The 15,423-nt window shown below is 43.3% G+C and overlaps 1 protein-coding gene across 1 annotated transcript in view; it reads left to right on the top strand.

Annotated features, from left to right (window-relative positions):
- The window catches only part of PLEKHS1 (pleckstrin homology domain containing, family S member 1), a 20,337-nt gene extending 5,277 nt beyond the window's left edge, over positions 1–15,060 (top strand). Inside the window, exons 3-13 of the mRNA XM_014546414.1 lie at positions 559–647; positions 760–866; positions 1,600–1,734; positions 3,147–3,222; positions 4,107–4,223; positions 6,038–6,163; positions 7,919–8,025; positions 8,490–8,696; positions 9,428–9,529; positions 10,834–10,969; positions 13,279–15,060. Coding sequence (XP_014401900.1) covers positions 559–647; positions 760–866; positions 1,600–1,734; positions 3,147–3,222; positions 4,107–4,223; positions 6,038–6,163; positions 7,919–8,025; positions 8,490–8,696; positions 9,428–9,529; positions 10,834–10,969; positions 13,279–13,458 — 1,382 coding nt within the window. The 3' untranslated portion in view covers positions 13,459–15,060. The remainder of the gene's footprint in view (positions 1–558; positions 648–759; positions 867–1,599; positions 1,735–3,146; positions 3,223–4,106; positions 4,224–6,037; positions 6,164–7,918; positions 8,026–8,489; positions 8,697–9,427; positions 9,530–10,833; positions 10,970–13,278) is intronic.
- The last annotated feature ends 363 nt before the right edge of the window (positions 15,061–15,423 follow it).

Genomic DNA, 15,423 nt, shown 5'->3' with positions numbered 1-15,423 from the left:
GTGTGCAGGAGGCAGCTGATCAATGTTTCTCTCTCATCGATATTTCTAACTCTCTATCCCTCTCCCTTCCTCTCTGTAAAAAATAAAAAAAATATATTTTTTTTAAAAAAAGAAACAATATTTTGGAAACCCCTGTAAGCACTTTTGCCACCATATTTTTCATAGTTGGTGATTTTGCTTTCATTTGCTAAGCCAGAGGGCAAGGCAGAATCATCTTGCTCCTGTGGCTGGTGCATCAGCAGGAAGGGAGACAAGCCTTTGCTCACATCTCGAGAGCCAGTTAAGTGCTTCAGAAACAGAGGACCCAGCGGGTGTGAGCTGAACGCAGGCACCTGAATGAAGGTCGCCGCCGTGGGTGAATAAAGTCACACACTTGGTCTTTGGGCCCTTTGTTTTCCTGGCCTATTATAGATGGGTGTTTTGGGTTTTTTGTTTTTTTTTTCCATAACTGAATAATTTGAAGACTTTTCCAGAAGTAAACAATGTTTTCCAACTAAAGCAGTTCTTTTTAGAAACTCACTTGGAACAAACTGAGTTCTGTTCACTTTCTTTTATTAGGCAAACAATTTACATATTATTCTGAAAATGAAGTCTGCAAACAAGATTACTTTATTAAGTCACCACCTCCTCAGCTTTTCTCCTCAGCAGTAAGTACTCGCTAGGATTTTGACAGGCCTCCCACCAACCTCCTGAGCATTTTTTCAACCCTTCCTCTTCCTCTGAGATTTAATTGAAATGCAAAATCTTTTCATTTTTCAGCCCTCTTGGAAAAAGAGGTTTTTTGTTCTGACAAGGAGTGGGGAGAAGGGCTTTAGTCTTTCCTATTACAAAGACCATCATCCCCGAGGTTCCATTAAAATAGATGGGTATGTATCCAATTGTGCAAAAGTTTTTAACTTTTGTTGCATGCAAATTGAAACTGAAGTCATTGTTGAAAGAAGCAAGGCCTGCGCCAAAGGATTAGTAGTCAGGGCACATGCCTGGGTTGTGGGCTCTCTACCCCTGCAAGAGGCAGTCTATCAATGTTCAGTCTCACATCCATGTTTCTCTCTCTCCCCTCCTCTCTTTAAAAAAAGAATCAATTTTTAAAAAGGAGCATAATATCTGTTGCCAAAAAGAAACTAAACTGGGGAACATATGAGTAGAAGATAGCTAAATAATTATTCCATATTGTACATTCTAGTTGGTAAATTATTCATTAGTATTTAGTTACAAAAGGCATTGATGCACTTAATTTATAGATGAGATAGAGCAGATGAAATTACCATTTCATAAAGCCCAGATAGGTTTTAAAAAATACTGAGATTGAATCTTTTGTCTTTAAGGAACTATGTACCAAAAAATTAGAAACCATGATAATTGTGGGATCAAGGATCCAAGTAAAATAGGAATTTTTGACTTATGTTTTATGCTGAACAAAGTATTTGATGACCCAGATCTAAACTTATCTTCTAAAATGATTAGGTAATTTTTAAAACATTGAACAAGCAAACCTCAAGTTTTACTCCATTTGAATCCTAACATGAAACATTAGTCAGTCAGTGTTCTTTCTAATTTTGTGTGTGTATGTGTTTGATACTTTATGTCTATATCTAACAGAAATTCCAGTGTAGACGTTGGCATAAGTAGCCATGAAAAAATGCGAACCGTACAGAAGATGTTTAAGTGCCACCCCGATGAGGTGATGTCCATCAGGACCACCGACAGAGAGTACTTCCTCATCGGTAGCGACAGGTGAGTCGTCAGATAACAGTGTTGCCCGGGTGCCAAACACCAAGCAAGGTGAGTCATCAGATAACAGTGTCGCCCAGGTGCCAAACACCAAGCAAGCAAACAAAACCATTTTAAAGCAGTGCACAATAAACATGCTTAGAACAGAACCCCTCCCACACCCTTCCACACCACCTTGGCAGTCTTCAGTATTGCAGTATTGGTTAAAATCCCTTGAAAAGTCACGCTGTTCCTTTCCTAGGGCTGCCATAACCAGGCGCACACACTGGAGGGGTGGGGAGAAGCTCAGAACAACGGAAGAGTCTATTTTCACTGTTCTGGAGGCTGAGTCCCAAATCAAGGTGCCTCGGGCCACGCTCACTCTGAAGTCCCCAGGGAAGACCTGTTCCAGGCCTCCTGGTACATCCATGGCTCGTGGGAGCGTAACTTCAGTCTTCATGTGGCATCCTCCCTGTGAGCATGTCTTGGTGTTCAGTTTCTCCCTTTTATTATGACACCAGGCATACTGCCTTACTTCAGTATGACCTCATCTTAGCTAATTACATCTGTAACAGCCCTACCCAATTTCCAAATAAGGTCATATTCTGAGGTCCTGGGAATTGGAACCTCAATATATGAATTTTTTTTTTGGGGGGGGGACACACAATTCAACCCATAACAGTCACCATCACTCCAGATGCAACCCATAACAGTCACCATCACCCCAGATGTGTCCCCTGTAAAAGAAGCCACTACACAGACATCTGTCCAAGCTACATGTATTAGGGTGGGGGCTATGCTTGTCCCTGAAGGAGTCCTCAGTTTTAAGAAGGTGCCTTGTGGGTTCTTCGTGGATGATTATCTGCTTGACAGGGAGGCCAAGGTGGAAGAGGAAGCCATGCAGAGGGGGCAGCGAATGCTAAAGCCAAAGTGGGAAGAACCTTGATCTGCTTCGGATCCACCCACAGGCAAAAAGCTTTCTTCTACATTGTCATGAGCATCAACAGAAAAGAAAATGGGATTTATAGGAACTTTTCAGCACATTCTTCATAAACACACACATTAAAGAGAGGCACACCTGGCTGGCTACACAAAAAATGGTGCCGACAGGTACCGGGCTCGCTTAGAACACAAAAGAAATCAGTATCAAAGCAACAGCTCTGAACCCTGTGATTACTACTGTCATTTTCCCCTTTCCCTCCCATTTCTCTGAGCTTTCCTCACAGAGGCGGCACGAGGGTTAATTCTAGTGTGTGAGTGTGGAGGAGGTAAGGAGCCAGGGGGTCATTCAAGCTACTTAGAAAAAAATCCTTATTTCCCCAGTACCTGCTCCCACTGCCTGTTCCAACCTTCACAAAAGAATCCTCCTTCAGTTCAAAAGGAGCGAAGGCGCGATTGTTGCCACATGCCAGCTGCAAGTTTATTCCTATCAACAGGGAGAAGATTAAAGACTGGGTCTCGTTCATGTCATCATTCTGCCGGGATATGAAAGCAGCACGCCCGAATGCAGAGGTGAGTCTCCATCGCTCACAAAATGACAGGGCACCTGAGCACAGCCCTCCTTTCACCAGGAAACAATGGGAGCTTTCCCCCCTCCTCCTTGGCAACTGGCATTAATACAAGGAATAAATGAGAAAATGTACATCCTTGTTATTTTTATGATTAACAACGGGGGAAAATACTTTTGTGTTTTGCGCTAAAATAGAGGCACTTCAGATTTCCATTATTGAGGTAGGAGGGGTGAAAATTAACTGTGACATTTTTTAATAGTAGCCGAAACAACAGTATTTTCCCTCATTGTTATTCCAGGTACATAGCAGCCACCTTCAGAATGACTAAGTCTAGGGTGGTTTCTATACAATGCTTTTCCTTTCCCTTGCATTTTCAATATAATGTCTCTCTAATGTAAGGGCTAGTGGCTTGAAGTTTTTTTGTTGACTTCCTAAGAACCTTTGGTAATTTGCACAAGTCCTTTTGGAGGGCAGACCTTTATTCATGAAACATTGGCCTCCAGGTATTGTTTTAACATGTTTTCTAGGTTGTTTTGTGCTTCCAACAAAAGCTGAAGCCAAGGCAGAAGGGAAAACATGGTGTTTCTACAAACTGACTCAAATTATTAGAACGAAGAGGTGGAAGGGGGTGCAGAGAGCCATAGGGTTGAAAAGACAGGTTGAGGGAAGTTCGAGGAGTGTCTGGCGGCCATGCTGAGAGTCCTTGAGGATTTGGAAACAGGAGGAAGACAAGATCACCCCATGTCTTAGTGAGAGAACGCTGGCCAGCGGAATAAATGTTAGTGGTGAAAGACCAGAGGCAGGGAGCCCAGGGACGAGGCTGTTGCCTCATTCCAGACAAGAGGTCCATCGTGCCCTGATTCCAGTATCCTTTTTCATCAGCAGGAGACACTCTCATTGGCTGCTAAAAGGCCCTCTTCAGACCCCAGCCCTCTCCTCGGTTATTCCAGCACATCGGAGGCCGTCGGCTCCACCACATCAAGAAATATTCTTCCAGACATGGTAACCGGACTCGCCCCACCTCTCTCAGGACGCCCTGGCTGGGAGTCTGCTGGTGCTTCAAGGGTCTCTCCAATGGATTTGATCCCTTCCTAACCCACCATAAGAACGATTCTCATCCCCAGTACTTAACCTATATGTAGTCTGTTGGCTATACTATAGATGAGCCTAACTGCTTGCCCGCCTACCTCTAAATGGATTCATTCATTTTGGATGCTCCTCAATATACATCTGGGTATACTGGAAGAACACCCCCGCCCCCACCTCCCACTTTCACCTCCCCTAGCTAAACCAAAGGCTGGTTAGTAACCTCTTCCTTCCTTTCACACATAGGGCACAGATTATCTCTGCAAAAAATTGCCAAAACACCACTTGATTTCCTGCCATATCATCTGTGCTCCTCAAGGCAAAATCAGAATTTTTATTTACTTCATTTGCCTAAATCAGTCTTGCTTGTGTGTGTGTGTGTGTGTGTGTGTGTGTGATTTCATCTTAATTTCTAATGAAATTTAGTTGAAGAAAAAATACATCTGTCCCCTGGAAGTGATTTGTAATTGTCCTCTCAGCTCTCTTGCATTTGTGATCTTCCCAGCTTTAGATATTATTAAAAAATGGGTTGAGTGTTTTCTTCTTCTGCCACAAATACTATTTTGTCCCTTAGAGATGTAACCATGGACTTCCCCTTCTCCCTGGGGACCAGACACGTCTTAATATGGCATAGCCTCCTGTTTTTATCTAGTTGGAAGCTCTCCAACTATTTTAAAAGCTTTTTGTGGCTTATCAAGCTCACCAAACCAAAACCTCACTTGGTGTTTGTAGGGAAGGTGACAGGAAACAGGGTTGGGAAGACTAATGGTTTTTAGTAAATGCCTCTTGCTTTCCACTCATGATGCTACCCCTTCTCCCCAAAGATAATGTTATTGGCCATCTCGCCTTTTCACACTATGTATTCAGTCCAGTGGTTTTTATTAGTTCCAGCTAAGAATACCATCTGCATTGCTGGGATTTATTGTTGTTTTTGCTATTGTTGTTGAAATTAAATTAGATCCCTTCTTCATCCCCAGATCAGCATGATCTGGCTCCATGAGCTTGGAGCTGGATAAATGGACACAACTTCAATGCATCTATGTTTTTCAAATCACTTCCCTTCAAGGACTGCCTGGAGAACATCCCAGGTCTTTTTAAAAAACCCCTGCTCTAAGGCATTGCTCTTGGAAGAATTGAATTGTACCAACTATTTCCCTGCCATGCAAAGCCGCTACTTGTATCTTGTATGTATTGGGGAGGGAAGGCAGTAATTGGTTGAACCTAGATCACCCTGAAGCCTGTAATTCATACTGTCACATGAACCAGCACTACCACATTGCATTGCTATGAAAACAATAGGAGTATGTGAGCAGAACACAAAAGAGAAATATTGAGCAGGAAGAGGAAATTTGCAATGTTTTAACTCTGGACTAATAATTACCTTCTTAGATGCCTTGAGTGAAAACTAGAAAAAAGATGGGGGTGGGGGACTTTGGCAGAGCTTAGTGACTTAGGATGCCACCCACTGAGAGAATCACTTGTTTTGAGTTACAGATCCCAATGGTAGAGAAAAGCCCGAAAGATGAGCTCATATGTTCACGTTGTCAGGGGTGACCCAGACTCAAGAGGCATCTCCAGGTTGTGTAGGATTCTGGATGTAACCTTGGAAGACCCTCTGATCTTATCAATCCAATTCATTTTTATGGCTTTCCCAGAAAGCATGTGGTTTAATTCTGTTCTCTTGCGAAGAAAAAGCAAAGCATTCATTCTGTCTTCATCTCTTTTTTCAGCATTTAATGGAAAAAAGTCCTCCAGGACTCAGACAAGCTCATCTACTACACGATTTCTTGCCAGAGACTACTCAGGATACAGAAGAAGAGAGTCATTATATTAGTCCTCGAAGTATTCTTTTAGAGGTAACCCTTTCCATTTATTAATCGTTTATCCCTTCTACAAATATTTGCCTGAGCTCCTGCACTGTTCCTGAGGCACTAGGCTGGTTAAGTAAAACACTGAATCAGTTAATCAGACATGAGTGATGTACTCAATGTTCCTATTCAACCAGTTGAATAGGAACCAACCATGATACAAGATGAAAGAGCTCCATGCTGAAGAAAGATGTTTATAAAATGCCCAGAGTGCACAAGGGGTGGGAGGCAAGGAGACTGACTTCCAGAAAGAAGACGAGGGAACATTTCAGGGAGATGACATATGACTTCACTTGATAGGTAAAATTTGGACTTGGGGGTTGACTTGGGGAGACTTTCTGCATTCTGGGAAGAAACAATACTATGAACACAGGTCCTTGGGTGATAAATGGTTTGGTGTGTATCAACTAGTCTATTGATCTACTAGAAGCCCCTACTGAGTGCCTTCTGTGTGCTAGTCACAGTGCTCTACTAGGCATGGAACTTATATCACTCTGCCCTCAGAGCTCACAGCCCTACTAGTTATCACATGACAATGCTACCCAAGAGGCATGGTCAACGAGCTCTGGAACCACTAGAAAAAGCAGAGTTTTTCTCTCCCCTGGAGTCAGGGAAGGCTTCAGAGACAATAAGCCACTTGATAGGTACACAGTAAATAGTTCAGTTGGCTGTAACTTAGAGTGAGTGAATGGCATAGTAGGGAATATGACAGAAAAAAATGAGCCAACCAGGATGGGGCGTTGACTTCATTCTGCAGTCAGCACAGAGGCTGTGGTGGCCTCTGAGATGGGCAGTGGCAGAACCTAAATTATCTTCTAGTACTATTGACCCAGAGCTATAGTTGAGGTAGATGATGGGCAGGCACTTGGGTTGCTTCGCTATCTTGGCTATTATAAATAATGCTATAATGAACACAGGGGTGCATTTATTCTTTTGAATTAGTGTTTTGGGTTTCTTTGGATATATACCAAGAAGTGAAAGCTAAAAGTCCATTTAAAAAAAATTAAGTGCAAAACTGTGAAGTAGAAGTTCAAAGAAGGGAAAGATTGGCAGTGGCTGAGGTGGTCAGGAGGGGCCATGGGACCTCAGCCAGGTCTGAACACACTTCATTAGGCAGAAGAGAAAATGGGTATTCCTGGTAAAGAAAACAGCATGAAAATGGGCACTAGAAGGGCATTGGTAGATATGTAGTGGGAAGACTGGCTTGACTGGAATGAACTCTTCCAATTGTGGGTTGATGCTTCATTTTTTAGGTGGGCAATAGAAAGCCCGTAGGGTTTTGAGCAACCACTACCCCAAATGACTGCCTTAGTTCTGAGGGGTTTGTTGAGAAGCTCTCAAGGGTCTGTAAAACCCTTTATGGACTTTTGAAGCAACTTGGGTCACCTGTGATTATAGTAGCCTGAGGCCAGCTCTGTATCAGAGTCTTTGACCCAGCCCGGTGACCTGATTTCACAGTGTCACTGGTTGGGGGAAAGAATTCATGTCATTAAGTGCCTGCCAATGAAACAGGAAAATCAATAGCAATTTAGTCCAATAAAACACTTGCGACAGGGGCATGGGGGACCCAGGAGAAGAAAATGGACTCTGAGTCTGCCAGAGCTTTACTGGATCAGTCCCTTAGAACGAGCACCGCTGTGCATCCAATGGTGGATGCATTTCCAAGTTTAGGGCCTAGAGCCATCATGGACACCTGGCTTATTGGTAGACTTGCATCCTTACATTTATTCCTCTTGTCTATAGTTGGATAATATTATTGCTTCCAATGAATCTGGTGAACCCATTGAACTTGGTAGTCCAGACCAGGTCTCTGAGAGACTTGAGCATCATTACATGTCAATGAAATCCTGGTAAGTAAAACTATCATATTTTAAAAATTGGTTTGGGCTAATGTATGGTTACAGAAAATCACTATTGAAATGTTAATACAAAAGCATTACCATAGGCCAAATTCAACACGTTCAGTGAACCTCAAAACAAGATAAAGTGAGAATTGGCTTCTCTCCCCACAGAAAACCATTAATGACATCCTTGGGACTTTTTTCTGTTTCCTGAGGAAGTGATTTTCTAGTTTGCATTTACATCTCTCACACTCTCACTTCTGTCTCCCAACCTTCTCAAGGTGAAGGGTTATTTTAACTCCATATCCACTTTTAGATGGAGAGTTGGTTGGATTTGATTCTGTGACTGTGATGTTGATGGTTGGACATACTTCAACATCTTGTTAATGTTCACACAACTGTTAGGTGCATAGATGTGAAAGTTGTCAATAGATATGTTAAAAAAGGGTTTGTGTTCACTTCTTATACTCTAGTTTGTTCAAAGAGACAACCGATGAGTCTGCTGGTAGCGAAGAGGAATCCCAGGCCCTTCCAGAGGCCCAGAACAGGGAGCTTCATCTGCAAGAACAAGGTTCCAGGAGTGACTCTTGCCTTCCACCTGCCAAAACAGAGGCCCAGACCATGAATGGCAAAAAGGGATCGACCTCACTAACTGTTGTGCAATTGTCCATATTAATCAAGTAAAGTTCTGATTTCTCAAACTTTGTGGGCCCTTAGAGCAAGGCAGCCTTCCTTTTTTACTCAGAATTCTAATTTTAAAGAAATTCCTAAAAAATCTCAAAGTCAGCCAAGAATCTGACCCACTTCCCCTTGTCACTGACGTGGTGGCCAAGCAGTGTGTAAAAGGGCTGGAAGCTGAGCTCCCGGGTGGTGGGTGGCATTTTCAAATATTTTGTAAAGATTCTTCATTGGCTAGCCTCTCAGGCCCTGGATCACACTGATCTGGGGGGCATATCACCCAGCTTTTACTGTTAAAATTTTGGGCATGCAAATCATAAGAGGCCTGGTTCTATACTACTAGTAGGAGGAGAAGGAAAGGGACATTTAGGTGTAGTGATGCCAAGGGCATTTGATGAGATTGTTCTCAATTTTAACTCTTTCAGTGTCTTCTTCATTCCCAGTGGAGAAGTGTGCAAACTGACCTGATATGGACAATTATATAATCAATTTAGTCCATTTTTTCTCCCTTCTCATGGTCTCCCACCCACCACCACATCCCAAGAGGGGTGGGGGAGGGCATCTGTGGGTACTTTTCAGTAACTTAAATTCATATTCTTCTCTAAATATGTTGGACGATCTTTAGCTGGAAAAGGCCATCTCCTATGTAGGAGGCCAGAGTGTACCCAGAAAGTACCGTTCAGAGCCAAAGACAGTTGCCTGATTTGACTTTTACAAATGTTTTCTCTCATAGTAACATTCCTGAAGAAAGCCACTTGGAGAGACTGAATGTGTTCCTTTCTCCTCTCGACGTCACCAATTATTTGGGTCTCACAGAAGCTGCAGGACTGATATGGTGGGTCGGAGATTGGAGGGTTATTGATTATAAACTCGGTTGGGAGATATGAAGGCAACACTCAAACTTTGAAACAGTGTTGGGAGATATGAAGGCAACACTCAAACTTTGGGAGATATGAAGGCAACACTCAAACTTTGAAACAGTGTAGGTGGCAAAACTGCCTGGAAAGCTTGGACTGTTCTTTTGCTGTTGTAGCAGGTCTTTGACTGATGCCGAAATAAGGGAATCGTTGTGTGGGAGGGTCAGCAGGAGATGGGTGGGTTTAGGAGGACCCAAAAGTCCAGGAAGGAGCAAATTTCTGACCTTTTTCAAGGTGAGGAAAAGTGGGATGGAATACATACGTCTAAGGATATTATCCCGATGAATGAGCAATGAGTATTTGTGAATGAACGAAGTTAGTTTAGCCGACAAGAATCTAAGGTCTAAAAGGAAAAGACGTATCAGGGTCTAGACTTCCAGACACCAGGTGAAAACCTGCTGGTCAGGGACAGACACAACAGACCCTGTGACAGAGAGTTTTCTTGAAATAATCACAGTTCATTTGATTCTAATTCTCTTAAAGACTTTGTAATTCATTCTGATGGAAGATTACATTTCTACAAGGGAAGAAAGTCCTTCAGTGTAAATAAAACGTTTCACACCAATTGCCTTACAGGTTCTATAAGGGGGCAGGAATCACAGCCTTGCCTTTTCCCACATCGCCCACAATCTGAGGCTCAATAAATACCTGATTAAAACTGTGGCCCTCTCTGTGCCTGGGATTTCTCATGCATTAATCCATTTACAGTGTTTGTTCATTAGATGTTCGTAGTGTAATCATTATGTGTTCACTTTCAGTGAATATGTACTTACTGAGCACCTTTTGTTTACTTGGAGTTATGGGGATATACACAATTTTTTAAAAGGTGTTAGTGCCATATTTCTGGTGAAAAAGACAGCCACATAAACAAGTAAATATAAAACGCATTTATTTTAATATACAATAAGTGAGTGCTCACACAGTGCAATAGAAGCCCAGGGGTGGGAGAGGAGCAATTAATTAGAGTAAGGGAAGTGGAACGTAGGAGGGCATTGTAGAGGCTTTGGGGGAAGGGGAAGGCTCCCACAGTGGGGAAAGAGGAAAGAATATTTCAGACAGAAAAAGGATTCAATTACTTTGGATGTGGTATAACAAAGCTAACGAAACTAGTGGTAGCAATGATGGGATAGATTAGAGTGAGGGACCCCATCTGTGTCCCCATCCGTGTCCTGCCAGTGAGTGTGGTCTCATGCTTGTGTCTGACGCTGTATTCCCCTTGCAGTGTGGCTTCGTGGAAGGGACCCCCACGCCTGGGATGCTTATTTTTTCACGGAGACCACCTTTTGGCCGTGAATGACCTAAAGCCCCACAGTCTGGAAGAGGCCTCCCTGTTTCTCAGCCGGTCCATCCAGAAGGAGGTGAGTCCTGCTGACCGGCCCTGCCCAGGGCAAGTCAGTGCCAGAAGGAACAAGATCAAGGTCTTAGATTGAGTTTGAACCGTACTCTGAACACAAATGACTCTTCAATCCTCAGCCACCATGTGTAAATAAGAGAATAAGGAGTGTAAATAACACTTCCTATAATACGTGTAAATAACAGAAAGTTATAATAGGGCCCTTTCATGTGAGGTAATTTGGGAGAGAGCACTGGACTAGGAGACTGAATTGCTGGTCAGGACCTCAGACACATGATGTGGCATAAAGAACTTGCATTGGAACCAAACTGGCTCAAGGTTTGCATCCCGCGCCCTTTAATCATTATTTTTTTTTTTGGCCTCAATTTTCTCTAATTTAGTGATAATATTAGTTATTGGTGAATGAAATGAGATAATATATCTAACGTGCTTACAACAGTGAATGGTACCTATTAAGTGCTCAGCCATGGTTCTGCCTGTTAGTACAGTTTCCATGTTATTCATGCCTTCCCTTATCCGTTTTTATTTCTGACGAGCCACATGACCTTGGGAAACACTTCCTTCTCTGGGCATCAGTTTCTTCTCTCCAACATGGGAGAGCTGGTTTTCAACTGTGCTTCTTGGCCCCTGAAAATGACAGGAGAGGAGGGGAAGGGGACGGTATGGAGCTTCAACCAGAGCAATCTACATTTACCAGTTATCTTTTTTATACGTTGGACTTTCCTGTTAGCTCTCCTTGAAGAAACCATTACTTTTTTTTTTTTTTTGCAAACCACTGTACAGGATGATCTCTCGAATTTCCTCCAGCTCTGAGAGTTTATGATTCTGTGGGTCATATCACATGTAACCTTGTTGGTTAGACAGATTGTACCACTTCTATTATCTAAATGGGAAACCAGTAAGATTGTGTGAGTTGTCTAAGACACATAACTAGTTAGTGGAGAGCAAGGATTCATTTGTCCATTCATTCGTTCATCCATTCACTCACTGGCTATTTATTAAACATGTACATATGCTGGCTGTAGGTCCTCGAGCTACAAAAGAGGCCTCAGCCTGAGCTTAGGGAGCTCACAGATGAGTGATAAATCAGGCATCTTACGTGCTAGCTATGATCCAGTGTGTGCCTTGAGATGACCAGAGAGCCATGCAGTGCAAAGGGAGAATGGAGTCAATCTATTTGAGGGAGGCCAGAAAGGTGTCTCAGAGAAGGCTGTGTTGGGCTTGCGTTTCAAAGACTATAGTAGGCATTTGTGCGGTGGAAAAAAAGGTAGCTTTCAGGGGCCCGGTCCAACAATTGGGTACCAATATTTCCTCTGCCAGACACCCACGCTGGGGCCTAGGGCTCAATGGAATCTTCTGAACCTTTTGGAAAGTTACCAAACAATGCTCTGAATCAGCTTCATCAAAGCCAAGAGAAGGAGTTTGGCCTGGGGGCAGGTCCAAGGAAAGGATGTTTGCCTGGTGCCACCGACTGCAGTTATCAAGGCTGCCTTTCTGGATTGTGGAGTCCCCTGCCTGGGAGGGGGCAGCAGCATTCCTCCTGTGCTCCATCTGCCTGACCCCTTTTTCTGGGGGGACAACCAGATGCCTCTGAGAAATCTGGGGTACTCACCAGCATGATTATCCGGATAAAAAAAAAAAAAAAAAAAAACAACAAAACCCTTCCTTCCCCACCCTTACCATTCCTGGCCAGTTTCTCTATGTGAAAATGGCTATCCAGTCCTTTTTAAAAATTCAAAGTTCTGGCCGCTGGAAGAAAAAGAAAGTTGGAAGAGGGGAGATGTGGAGGCAAAGGCAGGGCAGCCAAGGGCCGCTATTGTTTTAAGCACCTGAACGAAGCAGATCGCCCCTCCTTCCTTGAGCGGACTCATGTGGGAGGATGGGGTGGAGCTGGATAAAGCCAGTGAGAGGAGAAAATGTGAGATTTTCAATGGAAGGGGAGGAGATGCTAGATTTTGCAGGAGACACATCAAACTTCAATTTTCTCCCCATTTTGTCAGGGGCTTGTTCTGGCTGGTGGTGTCATTTCTGGTCTTTAGCATCCAGAGGCTTTTTAATTCTTGGTACAAAGGGGCCCATCGGGCACCATTGATGCCATTTAGGATCTGCCCTAATGGCTCCAGACCTTGGATGCCAGACAATAAAACTCCACCTTCCACCTGGACATATAAGTCCTCCTGCCCTCCTCTGATTGTAGTTCATCACAGGACTTTTTGTTCAAAACCTGCTTCGAAGGGTGTGAATGAGGACATACTGAGAACAGTCCTGAGGACAATCTTCAGTCATTTAATTATTTTCTTTCTTTTGTTTTAGAAAGTGAAACTCACTATAGGCCGGATCCCAAATTCCGAGAAATTCCACGCTATAGACTGTACATGCTCCTTAAAATACCAAGACGTTGTACCTTCTGAATTGGAAAAGTCTGAACTGGAGAGGGCACTGAAGAGGAGCCCAGCCGTTAGAAAGGGTCATCAGAAGAGAACTGGAGAGTAACATGTGGGACCCACCCAAGGGGTGGGGATAGGACCCGGACTCCGTACTGGACTCTGCCACTTAACACTGTGTGAGGCGAGGCAAGCCAGCACACCTCTCTGACTTCCCACATCTGCCTCTGTACAATGGGACTAACTACGCCCTCGCAGGCAATTGCATCAGGGGCGTGAAGAGGGCCAAGTGGGATAAAGACTACGGGACATAGTGAAACTAGGAGGCCTTATCTCAGACTTTGTTCCAAACAGCGCAGACAGAGATTGGGTAATTCCCTCACTGAGAATGTGCTGTGCGCTCTGTGAGGTCACGGTCCACACAATCCCTTCTTTGTTAGGGAACATGCTGTTGGAAATACTCATTCCGGGAAGGCAAGAATCCCGAGAGAGATGTGATATCATTCAGCCTTCCCAACACTTCCTGCTACTCATCATGTCTGTGGTCCAGAACGCTGACACAAATTACAACACACACACACACACACACACACACACACACACAATAAAGAAGAAAAGAAAAATAAACAGAATGCTGAGACAGAGTGGCCTCTAGAATTCAATAATTATCTTGCTTTTTTAAAGACCCAGTAACTATGTTAGAAGTTAAAGCAGTTTTAGGTCATATCCAGCAAAGACCTGCTTGCTCTCTAAATAAGAGAACTACTTAGCACTTCTAAGTTTGGAAGGTCTTAGCTAATTGATGCATTAACTAATTGATCCTGGACGGCCAAAAGAACCCAATCTTTTTTTCATACGTAGGAAAACAAAGGCAGAGAGCCAAAGGACTAACCCAGCCTGGGCATGGTAGAGCAACAGGGGGCTTCAGAAAAGACAGGGTGGGGAAAAAGTAGGTTTACAATTGTTTGTATAGAAAACAGTACAATAATTAATAAATAATAAGACAAGAATAAACTCAGTTGGGAGTTTGGCATACTCCTACTGTAAACCTACGTTGCCCACCCTGTATGTTTCACCAGCTGTGATTTTGCACGGGAAGAAATCAAGGCCTCGAACGTTTAATGATCTACTGCCTTTGTGGCTCCCAGTTTCACACCTGCTAGTGGCAGAACCAAGAATCTAAAACCAGCTCTGAGAAGCAGGTGTCCTGATCCCCACTTTGTATTTGGATTTAGGTTTGAAAAGACCTTCAGCACATAGAAGAGACATTCAAATACAGTTCATTTTCTGTTAATGAAATCTTTACCTAATGACCAAGGATTTGGCAGGATCTCAGAGCCATTCATTCTCAGTATCAACTCGGGCTAGATGGTTCTGGAAAACGAAAGGTTTAAGTGAACTTTGCACTCACAGGTCGAACTCTGGAGCTGGCCTGCCTAAGTTGGCAGCCACTAGCCACATGTGGCCTTTTACATTTAAAATTAGGTAAAAGTTAAAATTTAGTTTCTCGGTTGCACTAGCCACCTTTGAAATGTTCAGTAGCCCTATGTGGCAGGTGGCTACAGCATTACCCAACAAAGAATACGTCCATCCTCATGGAAAGTTCCAGAAAACAGTGCTGCTCTAGAATGTTCAACTTCCAAGAGGGGAACAGGTCACATTTGCCTCGTTTAAAAGCATTATTCTATTTTGATAATGTTTCCAAATAAAATATTCACATCAATGATTTTGGTAGCATATTTTTTTGGCAGGGTCAAATCTGATTAACTTAAAACCAAGCTGTGGGCCTTTTAAATATAAGCCTTGCCTTAGCCGGTTTAGCTCAGTGGATAGAGCGTTGGCCTGCGGACTGAAGGGTCCCAGGTTCGATTATGGTCAAGGGCACATGCCCAGGTTGCAGGCTCGATCCCCAGTGGGGGGGGTGCAGGAAGCAGCCAAACAATGATTCTCTCATCACTGATGTTGCTATCTCTCTCTCCCTCTCCCTTCCTCTCTGAAATCAATAAAAATATTTAAATAATAATAATAAATACAAGCTGTTTTCCCAACAATTAAGGGATTTCTCGGGAGAGTC

Source organism: Myotis brandtii, unplaced genomic scaffold (assembly GCF_000412655.1).
Source record: "Myotis brandtii unplaced genomic scaffold, ASM41265v1 scaffold441, whole genome shotgun sequence".
NCBI lineage: Eukaryota > Metazoa > Chordata > Mammalia > Chiroptera > Vespertilionidae > Myotis > Myotis brandtii.
This window is presented reverse-complemented; position numbering and strand designations above follow the sequence as displayed.